Source organism: Daldinia vernicosa, assembly GCF_022497035.1.
Source record: "Daldinia vernicosa strain CBS 139.73 unplaced genomic scaffold F5Y00scaffold_45, whole genome shotgun sequence".
Taxonomy (NCBI): Eukaryota; Fungi; Ascomycota; class Sordariomycetes; order Xylariales; family Hypoxylaceae; genus Daldinia; species Daldinia vernicosa.
The window spans coordinates 159734-177754 of record NW_025953961.1 but is presented as its reverse complement, the minus strand read 5'-3'; the positions used below and the strand labels follow the sequence as shown (position 1 = coordinate 177754).

The following is an 18021-nucleotide window of genomic DNA, read 5'->3' as shown; positions in this document are numbered from 1 at the left end:
CGTGGCCTACATGATGCACCTGGGTTAGGTAGGCAACTAAAGTTGGACCTAAGTTGAGAATAGTTAGTTAATATACATTACATAGGTATTTTCCCCTATTCCACCCCCTTTTCTTTTTCAACTCCCCCCCACTAAGGTTCTATAACTCTATCACTGTATCTGAACTATTTACCTACCCGTATATACAGTCGTATCTTCTTCTTAACCTAGGTACTTAGATAGACCTAGTAGATACCTGGTACAATCTTGTACTTTACAATGCTCTTGTACTTCTCCCAGTCCTCTCCGTACTTCTTCGCACACTTCTCGTCGTCTCGGCCATCGCGATGAATTAGAAGGACAGCAAAGTAGACAACGTAGAAGTATGTGAAAATCATACCCCAATACTTGGCTGGGCCTTGTATTATTTCCCTCCCGTCGAGTGTCTTGATAGCACCTTCAACATTGCTGCCAGGTGGTAGGATGACATATCCGGCAAAACCAGTAGGCAAAGCATACGGCCACGACTGCAGCCAATCACCGAGATAATTGATGTGTCTCGCGACACCCCACCAGCCCGACGTCATCAGTCGCGAACCTGTCTTGGTCTCGATGTACTTGATATGCGCAACACGCGGGTCGCTAGGATTAGTGCGGAAGATGTTCTTTTGGAGGTTGCTTAACCGGAAGATACCGAAACCCGCAATCAGGAGAATGGAAACCCCCGCAATACCTAGCCAACCGAGAGTCACTGGGTGTGTAGATAGGTACCGTGTTTGCTGGCTATAAATAAAGGGAACCCAGACGAGATCTCCGAAGGACAGCATGAAGCCGAAACCATCGTTGATAATATCAATGGTCGTAAGAATAGCGGGTTCCATGTACACCGCATCCAAACAATAAACGGTCTGTACGATGGCGATGAAGACAATGCTGTCAGTCACGTAGCCAAAGGTACGGTACTGCTTAGCGATGAAAGCGCAGTTTAAAAGGATCCAGCCAAGCATACCGGGGCGTAGCTCCATCCACTCCTTGATATCAATCTCACCGATGATTGGAAGGGTAACACGAGGGTTGAGCTCCCGTCCCATATAGAAATCGTAGATCAGGTTACCAGAGCAGCCACCCTCGGCGAGCTGTCGAAACTGAGGGTTACCCGGCTTCACAGAAAAGCTACGGACGTAGACGAACGCTGCAAGTGCGTAAGCAATGAGGATGTTGGCGGTCAGAATCTGTATGTAGTTGTCGGTAATAAAGGTCCATACGGGAAACTCGGCCCCCTGTGCAACAGTACCGGCAAGGCAGAGAGAGAGGGTGAACATGTGCGAGGAAAAGGCTTTGATGGAGTGTGTTAGCTAGCTCTATCCCGTGAAGATGAAGACCTTCTAAGCTAGAGAATACTTACCGTTGAACCTGTACTTCAGTCTTCCACCCGACGACAACTCCGTACCCTCAACTTCGGTAGCAGGGAGAATACGGTATAGAAGAGCGCTGAAGAAATAGTATGCCAGAGTCCAGCCGGTAGCCTCCCAGCTAGCCAGACCTAAGATACCGTTCTCGGGCCATCCCACCTCAGCCTTCAATTGCTCGATAGATAAAGTTTTTGGACTTAAAAGCGACGGCGCAGGGCAACCGGAAATATCGTTACATCCAAAGGCGAAGATGTAGCAGAGGACGGGAAGACCAAACGTGATGGCAGCGGTACCGAATCTAAACGGTATATATTATTAGCCCTACGCTTCTACCAACTTGAAATTGGGCCTCTAGAATAAACACTCACGGTCCGCCGAATTCATAGCCATGCGAGCCATGAGAGCCATGCGCTGGCTGGGGTTGCTTCGACTTGGGCGACATGTTTGAAGTTGTGTCGCGATCCAAAGGCTAGAATATTGTTCAGAATGTTTAGAAGAGGTGTTTGTGTTGTCCTCTGAGAAGAACTCGGAGAAGCGCCTGAAAGCTCTTTTTATAATCCAACAACTTCCTACCTTGCCCTCTTCAACTCGTCTCGATCTTCAATGCACGTCTATTCGAGGCGGTGCGAAATTATGGAAAGTGACCGGCTCCCGACGTCCCGCATGGTACGATGGTAGAAGTTTTGTAGATAGGAGAGCTTCCCGGACATCTTGGCTTCCGAGTGACACGATTTTTGACTTCGTTACCTACTATGTACCTCCGACTTCCCCAAGCTCATGTGGAGATGTCAGCCACTAATCCAGGCACCTAGGTACATTTGGACCAATGTAATTTTAAGGTTCTCTCGCTTCAATGTCATTTTAGCCAATCAAGGAGAGCAGAATACTAAAGTTCCACTACTAAGCCACCAATGACGAAAGAGTATATCCAGTACGGATTAGCGGCAGCTAAAACGTGTACAAACGCAGTACGTACCACCAATCTCTAGGTACCTGGTTAGAATCTTCCATTTCAGGGGTCCGTGAATGTCGAAGTGCGCTAAGAGTACGCTAAGAATACGTAATAGCGGCTTGAACGGCAAATCGACAACTTGGCTTAATTGAATCTTTGAATTGTTCGAGACAACTTTGTGAGAGAAAAGACACGAACTTTACGAATAAACGAACGATTGAATCTACGCTCCATCGTAACCACTTCGATCATATTAGAAAGCCTCGATATACAATAGTTTATGCCCAGGTTCTTTTCAACATATACGTAGCGCATCCAGCGCATTTTCTCGACCGAAAGGAAAAACCAGCCTATCTTGCAACTATGCGCTTCTCTTCAGCCTCGACGTTTATATATCCGACATTACTCTCCCTCCTCTCCCTCACTTCTACCTCACTTGCCGCCGCCGATGCCGATAAGACGACAACTTCAACAGCGTGCACCGCATCGTCGACGTCGGGCGCCTTCTTCGACTTGCGGCCCGACATAGCCCTCAAGAAGAATCCCGATGGGTCCAAGCCCACGCATAGTAACGGAGCCCCGCTAGTGGACTACCATGCCAAGGGCTACGACTACCCCTTCAACTTCACCTTGAACATCTGCGCAGCCGTGGTAGAGCCTGTTGACGAAGTGATCGGCGTGGAGCCGAGTCAGTGGAAGAATGTCAGCGCGTACTATACCTCCAAGGGCGACGTATATAGTCTGGGTCTGCAGTCCGGCGCTCTAATATCGAGAGGCAAGGAGCTAGTCCTACAATACACGGGAGGATCGCCATGCGGAAAGAGCGTGAAGAGGGAAGCGCATCTTGAGAGTAGGAGTTCTTCTTCTGTCCACGAAGGCGCAGCCCATAAGGGATCCGATTTCGAGCGCGAAGAAGATATACCGGCGCCTACGAAGACAGCTGTCGCGACTAACACCCGGAAATCATCTAAAGAGACGGACGAGCCGAAGCGGAAGAAGTCAACCACCATATTTTTCAGTTGTGACAGGGACGCTGGCGCTGGCGCAGCTCAAGTCTCCTTCATCGCGACAGATCCGGAAGAATGCTCATACGTATTCAAGGTCAAGTCGCAGCACGCATGCGCGGGCGTAGAGCCGCACAAGCCGGGAAGCGTGGGGCCTGGCTCCGTGTTCCTGATCATTTTCGCCATCGCCGTCCTAGTCTACTTACTCGGCGGCATATTCTACCAGCGCACGGTAGCACACGCCCGAGGCTGGAAACAACTGCCTAACTACTCGCTCTGGGCCAGCGTCTGGAGTTTCATATGCGTAAGTGCTTGCTTGCCCCATTCTACGATCACGATTACGATTACGACGGGAAGACGTAAAACAGAACTTGAAGCTAACTACTGCTGCTAAACACAGGATTTCGTCGTCATGGCCACCTCCTCTTGCGCTCGGCTCCTCCCGAATCGGAGAGGGTACCGCTACGTATCGGGATCACCATCCGGAAGAGGTCGAAGTAACCGCGAGGACGAAAACCGGTTGATCGACCAATACGACGAGGAGTGGGAGGATTGATGGATTTCTTTTTTATAGGTTTATTATTAGGTTATGGTTTTCTTGATTGGTTTGCATGTTATTACTACATAACTAGACTCTTTACCAACGTGACCTGGTTGTACTACTAGAACTAGACGTTCGGATAGAAAACACATGGCATATGTTTTATTCTTAATTCTTTTTTTTCTTTCTTTTTAAATAACTACTATGTATGCGTGTAGTTATGAGGGTTTGTATTAGTTAGCGGTCTAGTGTAATCATTAACTGGGATAAAAGGTCACGAAAGGGATGATGGAAAACGTCGGATTCTTTGGGCATTACTTGATTGGGTTGACTGCAGCCGGGCGGCGCAGTTGGATATCTTGGGAAGCTGGCAATTTTTAGCATATTTCAAACAAATGTTTCAAGGTCTCAAAGTGAGCCGCCTCGTAATAAGTTACCTACCTAAACCTAGGTACGTACGTGCTCCTGTCTAATTTTTTATAAATCTATCCATATTTGAGCACCTAAGTAAAGAGTCGGGACTATGGAGAATATCATGGAAAATAATATCGTCGCTAGTTTGCGGTAGTTACCGTTTAAACTGTAGTTAACTCTTAAGCAATTAAAGACTTGTCATATGTCTTTCGTTGGTAACACGACGGCTCGCAACCAAAAAGAAAAAAAGGCGTAGAGGCTACGCCGTAGATAGATGTATGAGATCAACATACCTTGGTAGGTTAACCGTTAACCTATTCGGTCAGGTCGTTTTAGAGGTTTGCCAAGTCTACCTCTCTATATGCGAAACGCCGCAAGTATAAACCTCCTGAAATCCCACCCGCCAAAGTGACCGATCATGGGCTCACTCTAACCCGATTACGCGACCTGATGGATTGATTATTCCCTTTATATGACTGATGCCCAGTGATGCAGGACATCCTTCGCCGAGAAGATGGGATTGCCGTCTGCATTTGTTTCCTTGATTCGTTTCCTTTAGCCTTACTCTCTCAGCTATCATCTATTTTCTTTTGCATTTTTTTTTTTACTACAATCTCACATTCCATTCATTTGACGGCGGGACCTTCATTCATTTCATTCTCGTTCTTCGCCTTTCGACTCTTCTCATGTTCAATTCGTAAGAAGCTTTCATTAAGAAATGTACTTTAAGAAGTCGATTTTCTTGTTGGCCGCGGCGCGTGTTGTCCTTGCAAAAGTTCAATTTCTAGTATGTAGCCACTTACAACTTATAAGACGCTCAACGCTAACATGATATCTCAAGGGTGTTTCTATTGCGGGAGGCGAATTCGGGTGCAAGGACGATGTAAGGATAATCGAAGTTGTAATTGAAGTTCCACGTTAACATAATGAAAGGGGACATGTCCTTTAAACTCTACAAAGCTTCCGGACGATGGAGTTACTCAGATGTGGCACTTTGTCGGAGATGACGCCATCAACATACTGAGAATGCGTATGACCACCATTCAAGATATGTTAGTTAACTTGAATAAGACTAACGAGCCTACTCAGCGATATCATGGCAGTTTCTCGTCAACGACAATTTAGGGGGAAAGCTCGATAGCAGTAACTTTGATAAATACGACCGGTTAATGCAGGCTTGTCTCGCCACCGACGCATACTGTATGATCGATATCCACAACTACGCCCGATGGAACGGCAAGATCATCGGACAGGGTGGACCAACGAATGACCAATTCGTCAATCTCTGGGAACAGTTGGCGGAGAAATACTCTGACAAGGATAAGGTTATCTTCGAGCTCATGAACGAGCCGCACGACGTCGACGTCGAGACGTGGGCGAAGACTTGCCAGCAGGTTGTTACGGCTATCAGAAAAGCCGGCGCGACGAAGCAGATGATACTGCTTCCTGGGTCAAACTCGGATGGCGTGGCGACACTAACTGAGGACGGCGGTGCGGACCAATTGCTAAATATCACGAACCCCGACGGATCAACAGATAATCTGCTCTTGGATATCCATGCATATTTGGATAAGGATGGCTCAGGGACGAACAAGCAATGTTCAACGGATAACACCGATGCGTTCACAGACCTTGCGAAGTACCTAAGGCAAAAGGGGAGGAAAGGCCTCGTCAGCCAGACCGGGGCGTCGCAAGATTCTTCCGTAAGTCTTAACAACATGACTTCTCGTTCTGTCGTCTAGGCCAGCCGTTGCATGTTTCTAATAAGGGTTATCAGTGTCTTAAAATGTTCTGTGCGCAAAACAAACTTATCAACGACAACTCGGACGTCTTCGTCGGCATAGTTGGTTGGGGCGCCGGCAATATCGAGACTTCCGACGTTCTAAGCTTGACACCATCAAAGAAGGATGGACGTCTAGTCGATAACCAGTTGATGTCTGAGTGCCTGGTCGATACATGGGCCAACGCTACGGAAGTAATCAATCTGTCGAAGCCGGAGCCGGAGTCGACGACAAAGGAATTCATTCCTACTTTCACTACTTCCCTGTCGAGGAGCATTGTTACACCACCCGCGCGCACATCCTCGTCTGCAGACTCCGCAGACTTCGAGGAGCCTATTGTTACGGTCCAAGTCCTCTCCGATGTAAGTATACTACAAACAGCGGGACTCCCCACCCTCACGACATTGATAACCGCGGCCGGGTCGCCGAGCGACGAATCTTATAGCATTGCATTGGAGATGCCGACTACCACACCAGTAATAAGCCAGACCTCAGTACCTGGCCCGACGCCGACGGGAGATGCCCCATCGACGAGAGCGATGACGCTCCTCCTCTGGGGCTTCGCACTGCTGCCTCTACTTTTATGATTTCAAAGATCATGATAGTTTAAATTTTGAAAAAAAAAAAAAAAGAAAGAAAGAAAAGTTGACTGCCGTAGTGTCTGCGACCCTATAGATAATGAGGTCAGGACCTCACAACCGGTAGCGTATGATTTCACTCGATGGGAATTTCAATATTTGCGAATGGTCGCTGGAACATGAATCGTCAGGCGTATGAGATGGGCTATTCTTATTTTGGGCTTCTGATCAGAATTTGTGTCATATTAGCCTTGAACACTTCCTTGTATATACTTGCATTGATACACCGATACCATTAACACGATCCTCGCTGGATTGCTGGCAAAGAATGTCTTGGATGAGTTGTAATTTTGAGTGAGATGTGAGAACCGAGAAGTGAACATTGTTTCAATATGAAGTCTTGGGTGAAGTTGACCATTCGGAGTTTCGGTATTTAGTAACTATAGTAAAAGGGGTATGATTATGATTAAGATAGGTTCCTGATCTGCCTACGAATTACTTTGTAGGAGTTAAGAGAAGACGATCACGAACGGATAACTGCATCTTTTTCACACTGTATCTGTATACCTGGAAGTTGCGAGATGCGGGCGCTACTGCAAGGGAAACGCACTTTTTTTGTGGGACTGTATACACTGTTCTTTGTACCTGTTTACACTGTCCCCTCACCCACGTCATTGGAATTACCTACAACTAAGGCTAACAGCTTCCAGCCAGTCCGAGTCCACAAACATCCAGTTTGTTCAACATCAAGCCACAAAGCCTCGTTTCTAACCCGCCGTGTCCATCTCTTACCATAATTACCAATTACCCAATCCACTTCGACGAGACGGCACGCATTATATATTTATATATGTTGCCAAATATTACATTAACATGTCTGAACTGTCGGAATCCATAAAGGCTATACAAGAAGCATCCAAGGAAGATCGCTTCACATATCTCACTATCCTCCAATACCATGTTACCTCTCCGGAAATCTTACCCGCCCTAAATGAAGTCCTCCAAGATGCCGATCTCACGCAAGAAATTGGTTGGGATCTGGTGCAGATGCTACTGAACATCGATGGCTCGGAAACATGTCTCGAGACGGTGGCCCGCTTGGGAAACCCCCGCGAAGTCGTCATCAAGGTTATGGAGGCATTAGAGGGTCTTACTGTCGCCTGGAATGACGAAGTAGTCGTCGATGTGGAGGAGCCCGGAGTCATCCCGGACTCCAAAATACCGGGGAAATTCATCACTCTACTTGGCATGCTCGCGATTCTTCACCAGCGTATCAAGACAAAGTACCCCTCTCGATTTCTGGGGCCATCGCTAGTGAAGGTGTTCGAGGCCTATCAGCCCACACCGGAGATGACTGCCTCCGTAATAAATCTAGTCTATTCGCTCTCAGGCCGTAAAAGGCCGCCTCTACCCTCTAGGAAATCTAGCATTAACGTGGCCAATCCCGATCAGGACGGAGATGATTCTAAGAATGCGCCCGATCCCGAGGCTGAGCAGGAGGATCCGCAAGAGGAAGCCATGCAACAAAAGCTACTGCAAGCTTTTGTCACGTGTATCTTACAGCGATATGTAAATGCATACGACATGCTATGGTCACCTCGACTTCTCGAGGTATACAGCCCGCAAAAGAACGTCCCAGGTAAGAAGACGACAATTGAGGCTTTCAGGGAAAATGAGGAGCTGCAAAAGCGGGACGCAGTAGTAGGCCATCTTGTTGTAAGTTTGCCCACCATCTCTCCTCCTACTCAGTATTCCATTGGAGCTAACATCTCTTAGGCCTTACTACGTGATCTCGGTCTAAGTAATTGCTCAAAACAGTTCGTAAAAAGCATTTCCGAAGGTCCAGTACATAGAGACCCCCTCGCAGCTTTCAACGACTTCTCCTCGGCGGACGATATACACTACTCCCCGGGTGGGTCCGTGTGCCTTATCGCCTACTGGTTATTCTCGAGGGACGTCTTCGGCTCAGATAGCCCTTGGCCCGAGATGCACATATTCCCGGACCACGCCTCGATACTCGGGCGATTTCTCGGCAGGGAAATGCAGTCGGAGATTCTTGCCAGTCCGGGAATCGCCGATGCTTTACTAGCTATCGGACTCGGACTCGAACATCGGAAACTAGTAAAAGCTGAAGATTATACGAATTTAATGGCCTATCACCATAATTTGACCCTCATCTCAGTATTTCATCCCGACATTCAAGTCAGGAACGCCGCCACGTCCTTTGCCGGCATTCTTCTCCACTCCGAGCCCGACGATCATAATCGGTTAGAAATCCTCGAGGATCTATTAGAAAACTGCATGTTCGCGTCCCTCAAAGCATGCGCCATCACGTGGCTAAAAGAAGAGCTCATCGCTGCCAGGCAAAGCAAGCGATCCAATCAGTTTTCTTCCCCTGACGTCATTGAACGACTGCAATATTTCTTATTCCCCGACATGTTGTCTTTGAACGAATCGAGCCCCGAGGCGCTGATTGAGTTTTGGGCTCAAAACAACCTATTCCTCCTACAAGTTGCCAACTTCGCCTACTTTCTATTTACCGGCTTTAAGGAGCTCGTGCCGGCTGGTATGGGAGCAGCGGTGGGGCAACGGTTTGTGGAGCCCTTGGTAGCCGCGGCGGAGAAGCTTCAAAAGGCGGAGGGAGTAGACGGCGAGAATCAGATGCAACTCAGCATACTTACGGATAGACTTCGTAGTCTCGGCCTGCAATAGGCCTTGTGCGGTTTGGTAGTTTGGGGGATATTGGTGGGATTAGCGGGTTGTTGGAATCTTGCGTGATGTGAGGGATGCGTATGATTTCTATTAAATAGCCACGTCTTGATGAGATAAATACTAGTCTTAGCTTAGATTAGATTCAATGATTACTTGAAGTTTTCGATTGCGTACGCGAAATTCATTCTCAAATATCTGGTCGCCGGTTACCAAGCCTGGCGACGACACCGGTTGTCCCCTGCCCCGTCCATTGCCGGGTAGATCGTCCCGACTGATGCACTCTTATAACGAAGCCGTATACATGGATCATCAGTAGGAATATGCTACATAATTATCTGAGTGAACGTCTTCCTACCTGAGTCTGATTGTTCTCCCTAGCCGTTTCGACCGACCAAACCAACTTCCGACTTAAAGTGGAAGAATATAATTATCAGGTATAGTAGGTACCCCTTTTTAAAATGCCGTAGTTAGTGCTCGATAAGAAGTCTTCTATAGATTGTGGCTATCGACGCCAAATATTTATCATATGGCTGATTCGAATTATATAAACTTTTCAAGGGATACTACTAACTATGTAGTACTAAAAGTATATAGATCATCATTGCTTTCGGCGTCTTTCTTTCATCATACAGTCGATGCTCCAGCCAATCAATCATAGCATAGGTCCGTCTGTCTTGGGGAACTTCCGGTAAATATCACCAACTTTATCAATAGGAGCGACCAGTAGGGCCGCGGCCGCCTCGAGCGGCAGAGTCCTAGGCAACCGCGGATGGCTACGTGTAGGGACTAGGGACTTGGTGCGCTCGAAAGAGTTCCTCAGTCGTAACAGCGAGTCTTCGTCGAGCTTGGCTTCGAGTTCTGGTATGTCATGTTCCTCCTCCTCTTTGACGTGTTGCTGGAGATTGGAGAATAGGCTCCGGATCGTCGGCTCGAAGTCCGGATCTTCTGCCTTTAGGTTCTGTAGGCGATATAATTGGTCCTTTATCTATACGGGTATAAAACCACTTTCCGTTAGCACTATTATACGCGAGTTTTGCACACTTAAGAATCCTCTCTCCCTTCTTTCCTTGCTGGGAAGATAGATAACGAGTGGTGACTTGGAACGTTTGCATACGCTCTGATGCTGATCGCGATCTTTGCTTGCTATGTCTCGCCCGTTATTCACGTGTCTTTCTATCGCCGGATAAATAACTATCTCTTCGGCTACGGAGTGCCGTGCTAACTCCCACACGAAGAGATTCCGGTATCTGGTCCGCTCGTCTGCGCTCTTGTCGCCGACGATATGAGGGTAGTATGCTCCTAGCTCGTGATGGTCGTGTTTGAGTATATTTAGGACGGGGCCCCTTGCTACTGCGTTGACAGAAAATGAGCGGAGAGATGGTAAGACTCGTCGCGAGCGTTGTGGTCTTGGTGAGATGGAAGAGAAGCTCAAAAGGGGGGATGCTGGGTATCGAATCATTTCTTGATCAAGTCGTCGGCAACTTGTAATAAATATTTACGAGTTCAGCATTCAAAGCAGGCCTGGAAATCGGGTTCTTAGAACATATTCCTTATTTAATTCACTTATTGGTTAGATACTTTGATTGGTTCTTATCACCTATTACGTCTTGATTAAGTATGACTTACGACACCAATGATGCATACACTATGTGACGAGGAATAGAGGTACACCAACTTGGAGCCAAAATTATTTTTTCTTAATATACTTCTTCAAGCATATGTTCATTAATTTACCAGTTATGTTCGAGTTCTTCAAGTAAATTTCAGAATGATATGAGTTTTCACGTTTTTGCTTCTAAATATATACAATAAAGCTTCGTGCGCTCGTTCAGTGTGAGATTTGCAGGGATTTACGTTCATTTCAATTACATGCTATATAACTATATGATAAAAGGGTTTAATGGCTAAATAACTTATAAGATAATTAATTTGGTTTTAAAAGATTTAATTAGAGGTAAAATGATATTTTGTTATGTTATTTGGATTTTATATCCCTTGTATAAGTGTATGAGTTTGGGTGTAAAACGGGGAGCGCACGAAGACTTTTGTTTTCTCAGTGTATATATATCTAAAACATCTACTTAAGTGGTCTGGTTAAGTCTTACAACATAACGAATATGAGAAATTGAAAGGACTTAGGCAAGCTGGAAATTATCCCACTAGAATGGGGTAGAAAATAGCCACCACCAGGTAAAGCAGTAGCTGCTTGGGACGAACATATTTCCCTGTGCAATTGCGTCCTTTCTATGCTTAAACTGTACTACAGGCCCATGCACCTCACTCACGAGTCGGCAGTAAAGCTGAAACTCGTCTTTTTTCTCGCGACCTTCAACACCTGTTCCCGTTCCTTCTCCTAAGCGATTTTCTGGATCAAGTCTCGGGTCATTCGTATAGCTCTGGGTGTAACAGTTACTATTGAATTGTGCCTCTAACTCACACAATACTATTTGAGTTTCCTATAATAGAGATGTAAAGGAATATATCGAGAGGTCTACCTAGGAGGCAGCTTGGTAGCAAAAAACCTATGTATTATTCTCAGTATATTAAAACGAGACCATGTAATCTCAATGTTTGTTCTAGATAGCCATTAACTAGCAAAAACGAAGTTCCTTAGCCGACTCGGATTAAATTTCACAGTGATTCAAATCCCCTCTAAGAGTGGCCCTGAAAATAGCACTAAGGTAATTGCCTTCTAAGATCTATCCATATCCCACCTAAAAAAAGTATTTATCGTGCTGACTTGTAGTCTTTGTAAGTGAGAATAAATGATATGTCCGATAGCCGCCTTTGTCTAATTATAGGTACATACTATCGCATAAGGTATTAAGTAATGACATTTATGTGATTACAAGATACCTTTTGGTCATGTGGTGTCACAACCTATAGGGTAGGAGGTATATTATTAATTTCTACATACATCTTATAAGCTAGTACAGTATAATAAGCCGCTCTTTTCTCGGCTAGATGATTATAAATATCTACCATCTACCATTAACTACGGCTATCTTGACTACCTGGGTAGTTGATCCTTTCAAAGCCGTATAAAAATATTGCTACTCAGTAAAATCATACGACACAATGGCTCAAATACCCAAGACTTGGCTAATTACCGGCTGCTCCAGCGGTTTCGGTGCTCTATTTGTGCGCCAACTTCGCGAGCAGGGAGACAATGTCATTGCCACTGGTCGCGATGCCGAGAAAAGGCTTGCTCACCTCAAAGATACTGGGGCGACTATCTTGGACCTCGACGTGGCGGCGCCACCAGACGTTATTGCGGCTAAGATGGCTGATGCTTGGAATTTGTACCCGTCCGGTATTGATGTAGTTGTTAATAATGCCGGCTATATTCTAAGCGGCGCCATCGAAGAATTGACGTGGGTATACTTATCATAGATACCAGTGCGATTAATTACACATTGTGACCCGCTGACAGAAGGCAGACAGGAAGACATGGAGAATGTCTTCAAGACTAATTTTCACGGTCCGCTGAACATTACTCGCGCGCTTCTGCCTCAAATGCGAGCCAGAGGAACAGGCACGCTTCTATACATAAGCTCACAAGCAGCGTGGCATGCTGATCCCAGCGCTGCTGGGTATTGTTCATCTAAATTTGCCCTTGGAGGTGCGATCGAATGTCTCGCTAAAGAACTTGCCATTTTCGCTCCGGGATTGAAGTTATTGATTGTCGAGCCTGGTTACTTTCGCACGAGCGCCTTCAAGAACATAAGGAACGTAGACCCACGCCAGCAAGACTACGCCGGCTTCAATACTGCTGTGCGAGCTGCCGAAGCTGGCATAGTCGGCAATGAGCCGGGAGATCCTTCCAAGGCAGTTTCGGTCATGATTGATTTGGTAAAAGGCACTGGCGTAGCGGCTGGTAAGACTGTACCACTTCGGGTTCCTTTAGGGACGGATGCCTGGGAAAGGATCAGGGCCAAGTGTGAGGACATGTTGAAGGTCTGTGATGAATGGGAGGAAGTGGCTAAGAGTACGGATTTGAAATAACCAATAAATGTACCATTTCAGCCTAAGAACCCAATCCTGTCAAGAGTCCTGCTGTCACGAAGTAGAACCAAAGGGATGAAAGCAACTTGGTTGTTATCCAAGGAGCTCTAACCCTTGGTATAGACTCTCAGCGGGTCAGTTTACTTACAACAACATTCGAGGCATCAAAATTGCACATCATATCGAACTCGTAAGTCATACGAAGGGGGAATGAGTCCAGGTGCCGGACGAAGAGAGGTTTGGGCAAGTAAGTGATAGGAGTATTTTATCCACAGAAATATGTTGGATTTTTACAGGACCTAGCCAGGTACTCATTCCTATATGAATGGAATCAATTAAGTCTGCAAGATCGGTTTGCTTATTATATAGCATCTATATATTAGGGCTAACTAGGGGGGCTGGAGGGCGGAATCGCGTCTAGGTACTTTAAAAGGGGTAAGTAGTTACAATAACAGGAGTAGGGATTTCCCGTCCTACCACGATCTCGCTCAGCCTGACCACGGTACTCAAGATAGACACTATTTCCCCCGATCTAATAAGTGATTTATCAGCTATCGGATGTTTAAAATAAAGAACTCTTATCCGATACTTGGCATCATCTTATTGCCTAATCGTACCAACTTGTCTCTTGGAGACGTAGAGATAAATCCCTTAAACCCCTCAACGGTTGTGCCTGCTTCCCGGCGGTTTATTGTTGAGCTACTCGCACCTCATGAATTGACTTATCGTAGATTGCGTGATGACGAGATATAGTCTTCTACTGTTGAAAGCCACGAAAAATGAGTGGCTGCAGGGGGTCACAGCAGATGGCTTAAGAAAATCTTCGCATTAATAGTAACTAAGCTATAGTACGGCATAGGCGAGAGCTTCGACTATGCCATAACATATATTTACGAAATCCTAGGGACTCTGCCTCGCGGATGAATTGGCCTAGTGCATCACTAGGCTGCGACACCAACGATGGTCCGTTCCTCTCGATTTGCTCTTGACTTGTCGATACTAGATGATCGCAACCGAAGCCAGCCTCTGCTGCTGCCAGTATTGTTTCTATCTTATGAATCTCTATTTTGATGTATGTGTGTAACCCTCGCGGTAATAAAAATCTGAGATAACTCTGGATGTACTGGTTGGCTATTGGCCAACATGTCGAGTCCTCTAATATGTGCTTCTCTTTTTCGATGGCGTTGCTGACTGGGTATTCTGCCGCCTAGACCTACGGTACTATCGGCTTATAATGACGTTGAAGTATGGGTGGGAACTTAAGTCTATCTTCTACGGCTACTTACGTGCCTTAGCGTCGCAAGCTTGACTAAATCCTCTAGATAAGCCGTATCCTGCGCGCGATGATTAGACACGTTGTGCAGAAGAAGATAAGACATCCTAGGATGACGAGGAAGGCGGTGATGTTCTCGTCATCCTGGAAAGGAACGTGGACGTTCATGCCGAATAGACCCGTGACGACGTTGAGCGGGACAATAATAGTAGCCAAAAACGTGATCTTGCTCAGTCCTGCATTGGTCTCCGTTCCTTGCGTAATACTATCCATGGTTAACTGGGCGATGTAGTTGCTGTGAGCGCGAGATAGAATCTTCTCGAAGTGAGTGAGGTTGGTCATCATCGTGACGACGTGATCTTGGATGTCGCCAAGGTACATGCCTATATCCATCCGTGGCGTGACTTTGTAGTCTTCATTGCAGCGTTTAGTGAAGCCCTTTAAGATGTCCGCTTTGCCACCGAGTCCTCGCATGAGAGCCAGGGTATTCTTGCGGACGTTGCCGAGTTTGCGTAGGAACAGATTGTTGTCAGTTGGCCGGGCGACAAAGATCGAATCTTCGATAGACATGGTGAGCGACTCCACCCTATCGATCGCGGGAGCGAATGAATCGACGATGTTATCACTGCGAATGATGTCAACATCTCTGTATTTCTATGCCTGCGGATCTTAAGTTACAGCTTGTACTTACATCAGAGCGTAGCAGATCCAATCACTGCTCAAGGAAACGTAATCCTTCAGGCTTGAGATTCTCTTTCGGACTAGAGAGGCGTGGGTGTTTGGCAGAAAGCTGAAACTGAGAGTACCTTCGCGGAAGACCACGACGTAAATATTATACGGTTCGTAGTCGGGACCGTCATCGTCTTGGACGACGTTGAAAGACCGAAACGAAGCAAAATAATACGATGGGAAAATTTCAATCTTCTCGCGGGGCTCCTGAGTCGTGATATCCTCGATCGTTAGGGGATGTACTCCGAAGGCCTTGCATAGAGCCCGAACCTCCTCTTCGGAAGGCCTGTTGACGTTCAACCACCATACGCCATCCGGCTCGTCCCGAGGCAGAGTAAAGAGACCGCGCAAGTCTTCGCCGGGAAGGACCAGGTCTCCAAATTCGGCGGCATGGATAGTAGATTCCCATGCAGAAGAGAAAAAGCTGAAGCGGTTAGGGTCTAGGTGCTCCTTATCGATCGGTTTCGGCATTGCTTCTTGTATCTCGGGCGCCTGTGGCATTTTCTCGTGGTTGACATCCGACGAACCGGATGGAATATTGATGAAGTCGCCATCGACGGTAATCATGGGCGGAGGAGGAGTTACCGTATTCTGTCTTAGATTTGGGAATACTCGAACGGCCTCTTGGGCGTCGAAGCTTTCCTTGCGTGCAGCGTTTTCAGATGCGATGAAGTTCTCAAGGTAGTCAAAATCGATATGTAGCTGGTCGCGGCGATGCTCTTCTTGCACGGGAAAGCACACATCGTCCTCCGCAGTTTTGTTGGTTGCTAAACTGGCTCCATCATCGGCAAGAAAGGTACCAGGCCTACTACGGCCGGAGCGTTGGCTTATACGGCTGTTACGGCTGGTAGAGGAGCAAGTCCGCTGAAGAGTCTCACCCTCCTCAGATTTTTGCGCGCGAGCATCTGTGATGGAGAGGGCACGTTCGCGGCGGCGAGCTTCAGCAAATGCTTTGACCGAGTTCGGGGGAGACACGGCACGCTGCTGTTCGTTGGTAGAATTAAAAGTAGGCCTGCGGCTGTGAGATGTCAACGGGGATACGCCTTCATCATCCTCGTCGAGTACTGCTTCTTCGAAATCTCGTACTCGAACATCGGAAGGCGAATAGGGAGCAGCCGGCTGCAGATGCTGGCGGGACCCATATAGGGTATCAACAGTGCCGCGGCGAGGACGCTCAGGCTTTTGAGCGGATGAAATCTGGTGGCGGTGGTCGTCAAGCTCTGGGACGGGGGTGTTATAACCCGAGCCAGAGGCAATTTCCTCATGATCAGACATGATGCAAAATTATCCCAATTCCTCTACAGTTTACTCGGGGTGCCGAAGCTGTTGGTATGAGAGCGCTGCTCTATATTGATTCAATAAGCTTGACTCGGCCAAATATTGAATACCGGTCGAGGGAAAGCCTTCCGCGTGCTGATCAAGGGAAGGCAGACATACTCAGCCTAGCAGCATCAGTAATCTGCAGCAGGCGTGGCAGCACGCCGACTGCAAAGGTGACTTCGGCGTGACGTTCAAGCCAATGCCGGAGAATAACTGGACCAGGTTCCGGGAATAACCGAGTCGTATTAAAAAAGTGTTGGGCGGATAGACTGTTTAAAGTCAAAATAGCAGGCGCGTCGGTAAAGTTAAGGTGGCTTCTTGTTGACGCCGCTGTAGACCCAGCAAACGGGGCCGAGAAGCGGTCGGGAAAATGAGAACTGATCACAGCTGAGGCCCGCCAATTTGGTGGTTTCCGAGAGGGTGGCGGTATTTACCGCAAAGGAGAGCTTGGTGTGATGAAAGAAATAGCGCAGCTCGTAAAGCCCTCAAGAATCTCGTTTGGTTTAGATAACGTCGAGTAGGTCGTTAACTAGCACGTGTTTGTTTGAGTGGAGGGTAGGGAGATGGATTGTTGTTATGCGACTCGACGAATTCGTGCTGGTAAAGACGTGAAGTCCTTTTTGAAAGTGACCAATGTTAGGATCGACAAAGGGTGTCGCGGATAAGCGTAAATATTATGAGTCTGGGATTGAATTGAAAGCCGAATCAAGAGATCGTCCGATGCGAAGATCTTGATGAAACAGTGTGATTCACTAGAAAAGTAGACCGCATACGCAGTAGTTTGCAAGACGTATGGGAATTGCAGTGTATTGTTTGCTGGAAGAATCTGAGGAAAGAATTTTTGTTGATGTTAAAAGAAGACGTCAAAAGAGAAGGGGTAGGTTAGGTTAAAGCATCTAATAATGAGATGATTAGCTGAGCTTTGGCCTTGGCTGCCCTAAAAAAAATTATTGCCGGGGCCAGTCATGCAAGAGGGGGATTAACGTTCAAAGTTGAAAGGCGAAAATTCCTGCAGGAAATCTCGACTTTTTGAGATCTACTGACCCACATGTACTACACTATGTACATACTATCGTACGGGTAAGGCAGGTAGGGCAGGTAGGGCAGGGGCAGGTAAGGTTGGCATGACTTGCTCTTTATATTTTATATCCACCTTACGTACTGCAATGCCTATTCATTCTATTGGAGATTTAAGCAAACAGTACTTTCTAACCTACAAGATGCTTAGGTAAACAGTAAATTTGATATTGCTTGGAAGATACTGTTCCTGTAAGCGGATAAGATCGTGCGAAAGAATTGATTATTTTACATGAGTTGTTAC

The 18021-nt window shown here is 46.8% G+C and overlaps 7 protein-coding genes across 7 annotated transcripts; 4 read left to right on the top strand and 3 right to left on the bottom strand.

The window, feature by feature from the left end:
• Positions 1-43: 43 nt before the first annotated feature.
• On the bottom strand, positions 44-2150 carry F5Y00DRAFT_244214 (ERG4/ERG24 ergosterol biosynthesis protein). Its single transcript, XM_048008799.1, has 3 exons — positions 1760-2150; positions 1385-1689; positions 44-1315 (listed from the first exon to the last, which is right to left on the bottom strand). The coding sequence occupies exons 1-3, from the start codon at positions 1831-1833 to the stop codon at positions 225-227; spliced, it is 1470 nt and encodes a 489-aa protein (XP_047862255.1). The 5' UTR covers positions 1834-2150; the 3' UTR covers positions 44-224.
• Positions 2151-2498: 348 nt separating this feature from the next.
• On the top strand, positions 2499-4298 carry F5Y00DRAFT_244213 (mannose 6-phosphate receptor domain-containing protein). The gene is made up of 2 exons (XM_048008798.1): positions 2499-3651; positions 3748-4298. Exons 1-2 carry the CDS (start codon positions 2707-2709, stop codon positions 3901-3903), a joined length of 1101 nt encoding a protein of 366 aa, XP_047862254.1. The 5' UTR covers positions 2499-2706; the 3' UTR covers positions 3904-4298.
• A 17-nt stretch (positions 4299-4315) lies between these two features.
• Positions 4316-7154, top strand: F5Y00DRAFT_244212 (glycoside hydrolase family 5 protein). Its single transcript, XM_048008797.1, has 5 exons — positions 4316-5089; positions 5144-5185; positions 5236-5332; positions 5392-6005; positions 6080-7154. Exons 1-5 carry the CDS (start codon positions 5021-5023, stop codon positions 6668-6670), a joined length of 1413 nt encoding a protein of 470 aa, XP_047862253.1. The 5' UTR covers positions 4316-5020; the 3' UTR covers positions 6671-7154.
• Positions 7155-7394: 240 nt separating this feature from the next.
• Positions 7395-9565, top strand: F5Y00DRAFT_244205 (DUF1760-domain-containing protein). Its single transcript, XM_048008796.1, has 2 exons — positions 7395-8377; positions 8438-9565. The coding sequence occupies exons 1-2, from the start codon at positions 7535-7537 to the stop codon at positions 9371-9373; spliced, it is 1779 nt and encodes a 592-aa protein (XP_047862252.1). The 5' UTR covers positions 7395-7534; the 3' UTR covers positions 9374-9565.
• F5Y00DRAFT_264703 (HHE domain protein) lies at positions 9561-10832 on the bottom strand (the record flags this gene model as incomplete). Its single annotated transcript, XM_048011703.1, has 3 exons — positions 9561-9644; positions 10077-10358; positions 10488-10832. 3 exons carry the CDS (start codon positions 10830-10832, stop codon positions 9561-9563), a joined length of 711 nt encoding a protein of 236 aa, XP_047862251.1.
• A 1546-nt stretch (positions 10833-12378) lies between these two features.
• Positions 12379-13468, top strand: F5Y00DRAFT_272119 (NAD(P)-binding protein). The gene is made up of 2 exons (XM_048012919.1): positions 12379-12747; positions 12814-13468. The coding sequence occupies exons 1-2, from the start codon at positions 12452-12454 to the stop codon at positions 13376-13378; spliced, it is 861 nt and encodes a 286-aa protein (XP_047862250.1). The 5' UTR covers positions 12379-12451; the 3' UTR covers positions 13379-13468.
• Positions 13469-14696: 1228 nt separating this feature from the next.
• Positions 14697-16655, bottom strand: F5Y00DRAFT_264701 (cora-domain-containing protein; the record flags this gene model as incomplete). The annotated part of the gene is made up of 2 exons (XM_048011702.1): positions 14697-15276; positions 15343-16655. The coding sequence occupies 2 exons, from the start codon at positions 16653-16655 to the stop codon at positions 14697-14699; spliced, it is 1893 nt and encodes a 630-aa protein (XP_047862249.1).
• Between the last annotated feature and the right edge of the window lie 1366 nt (positions 16656-18021).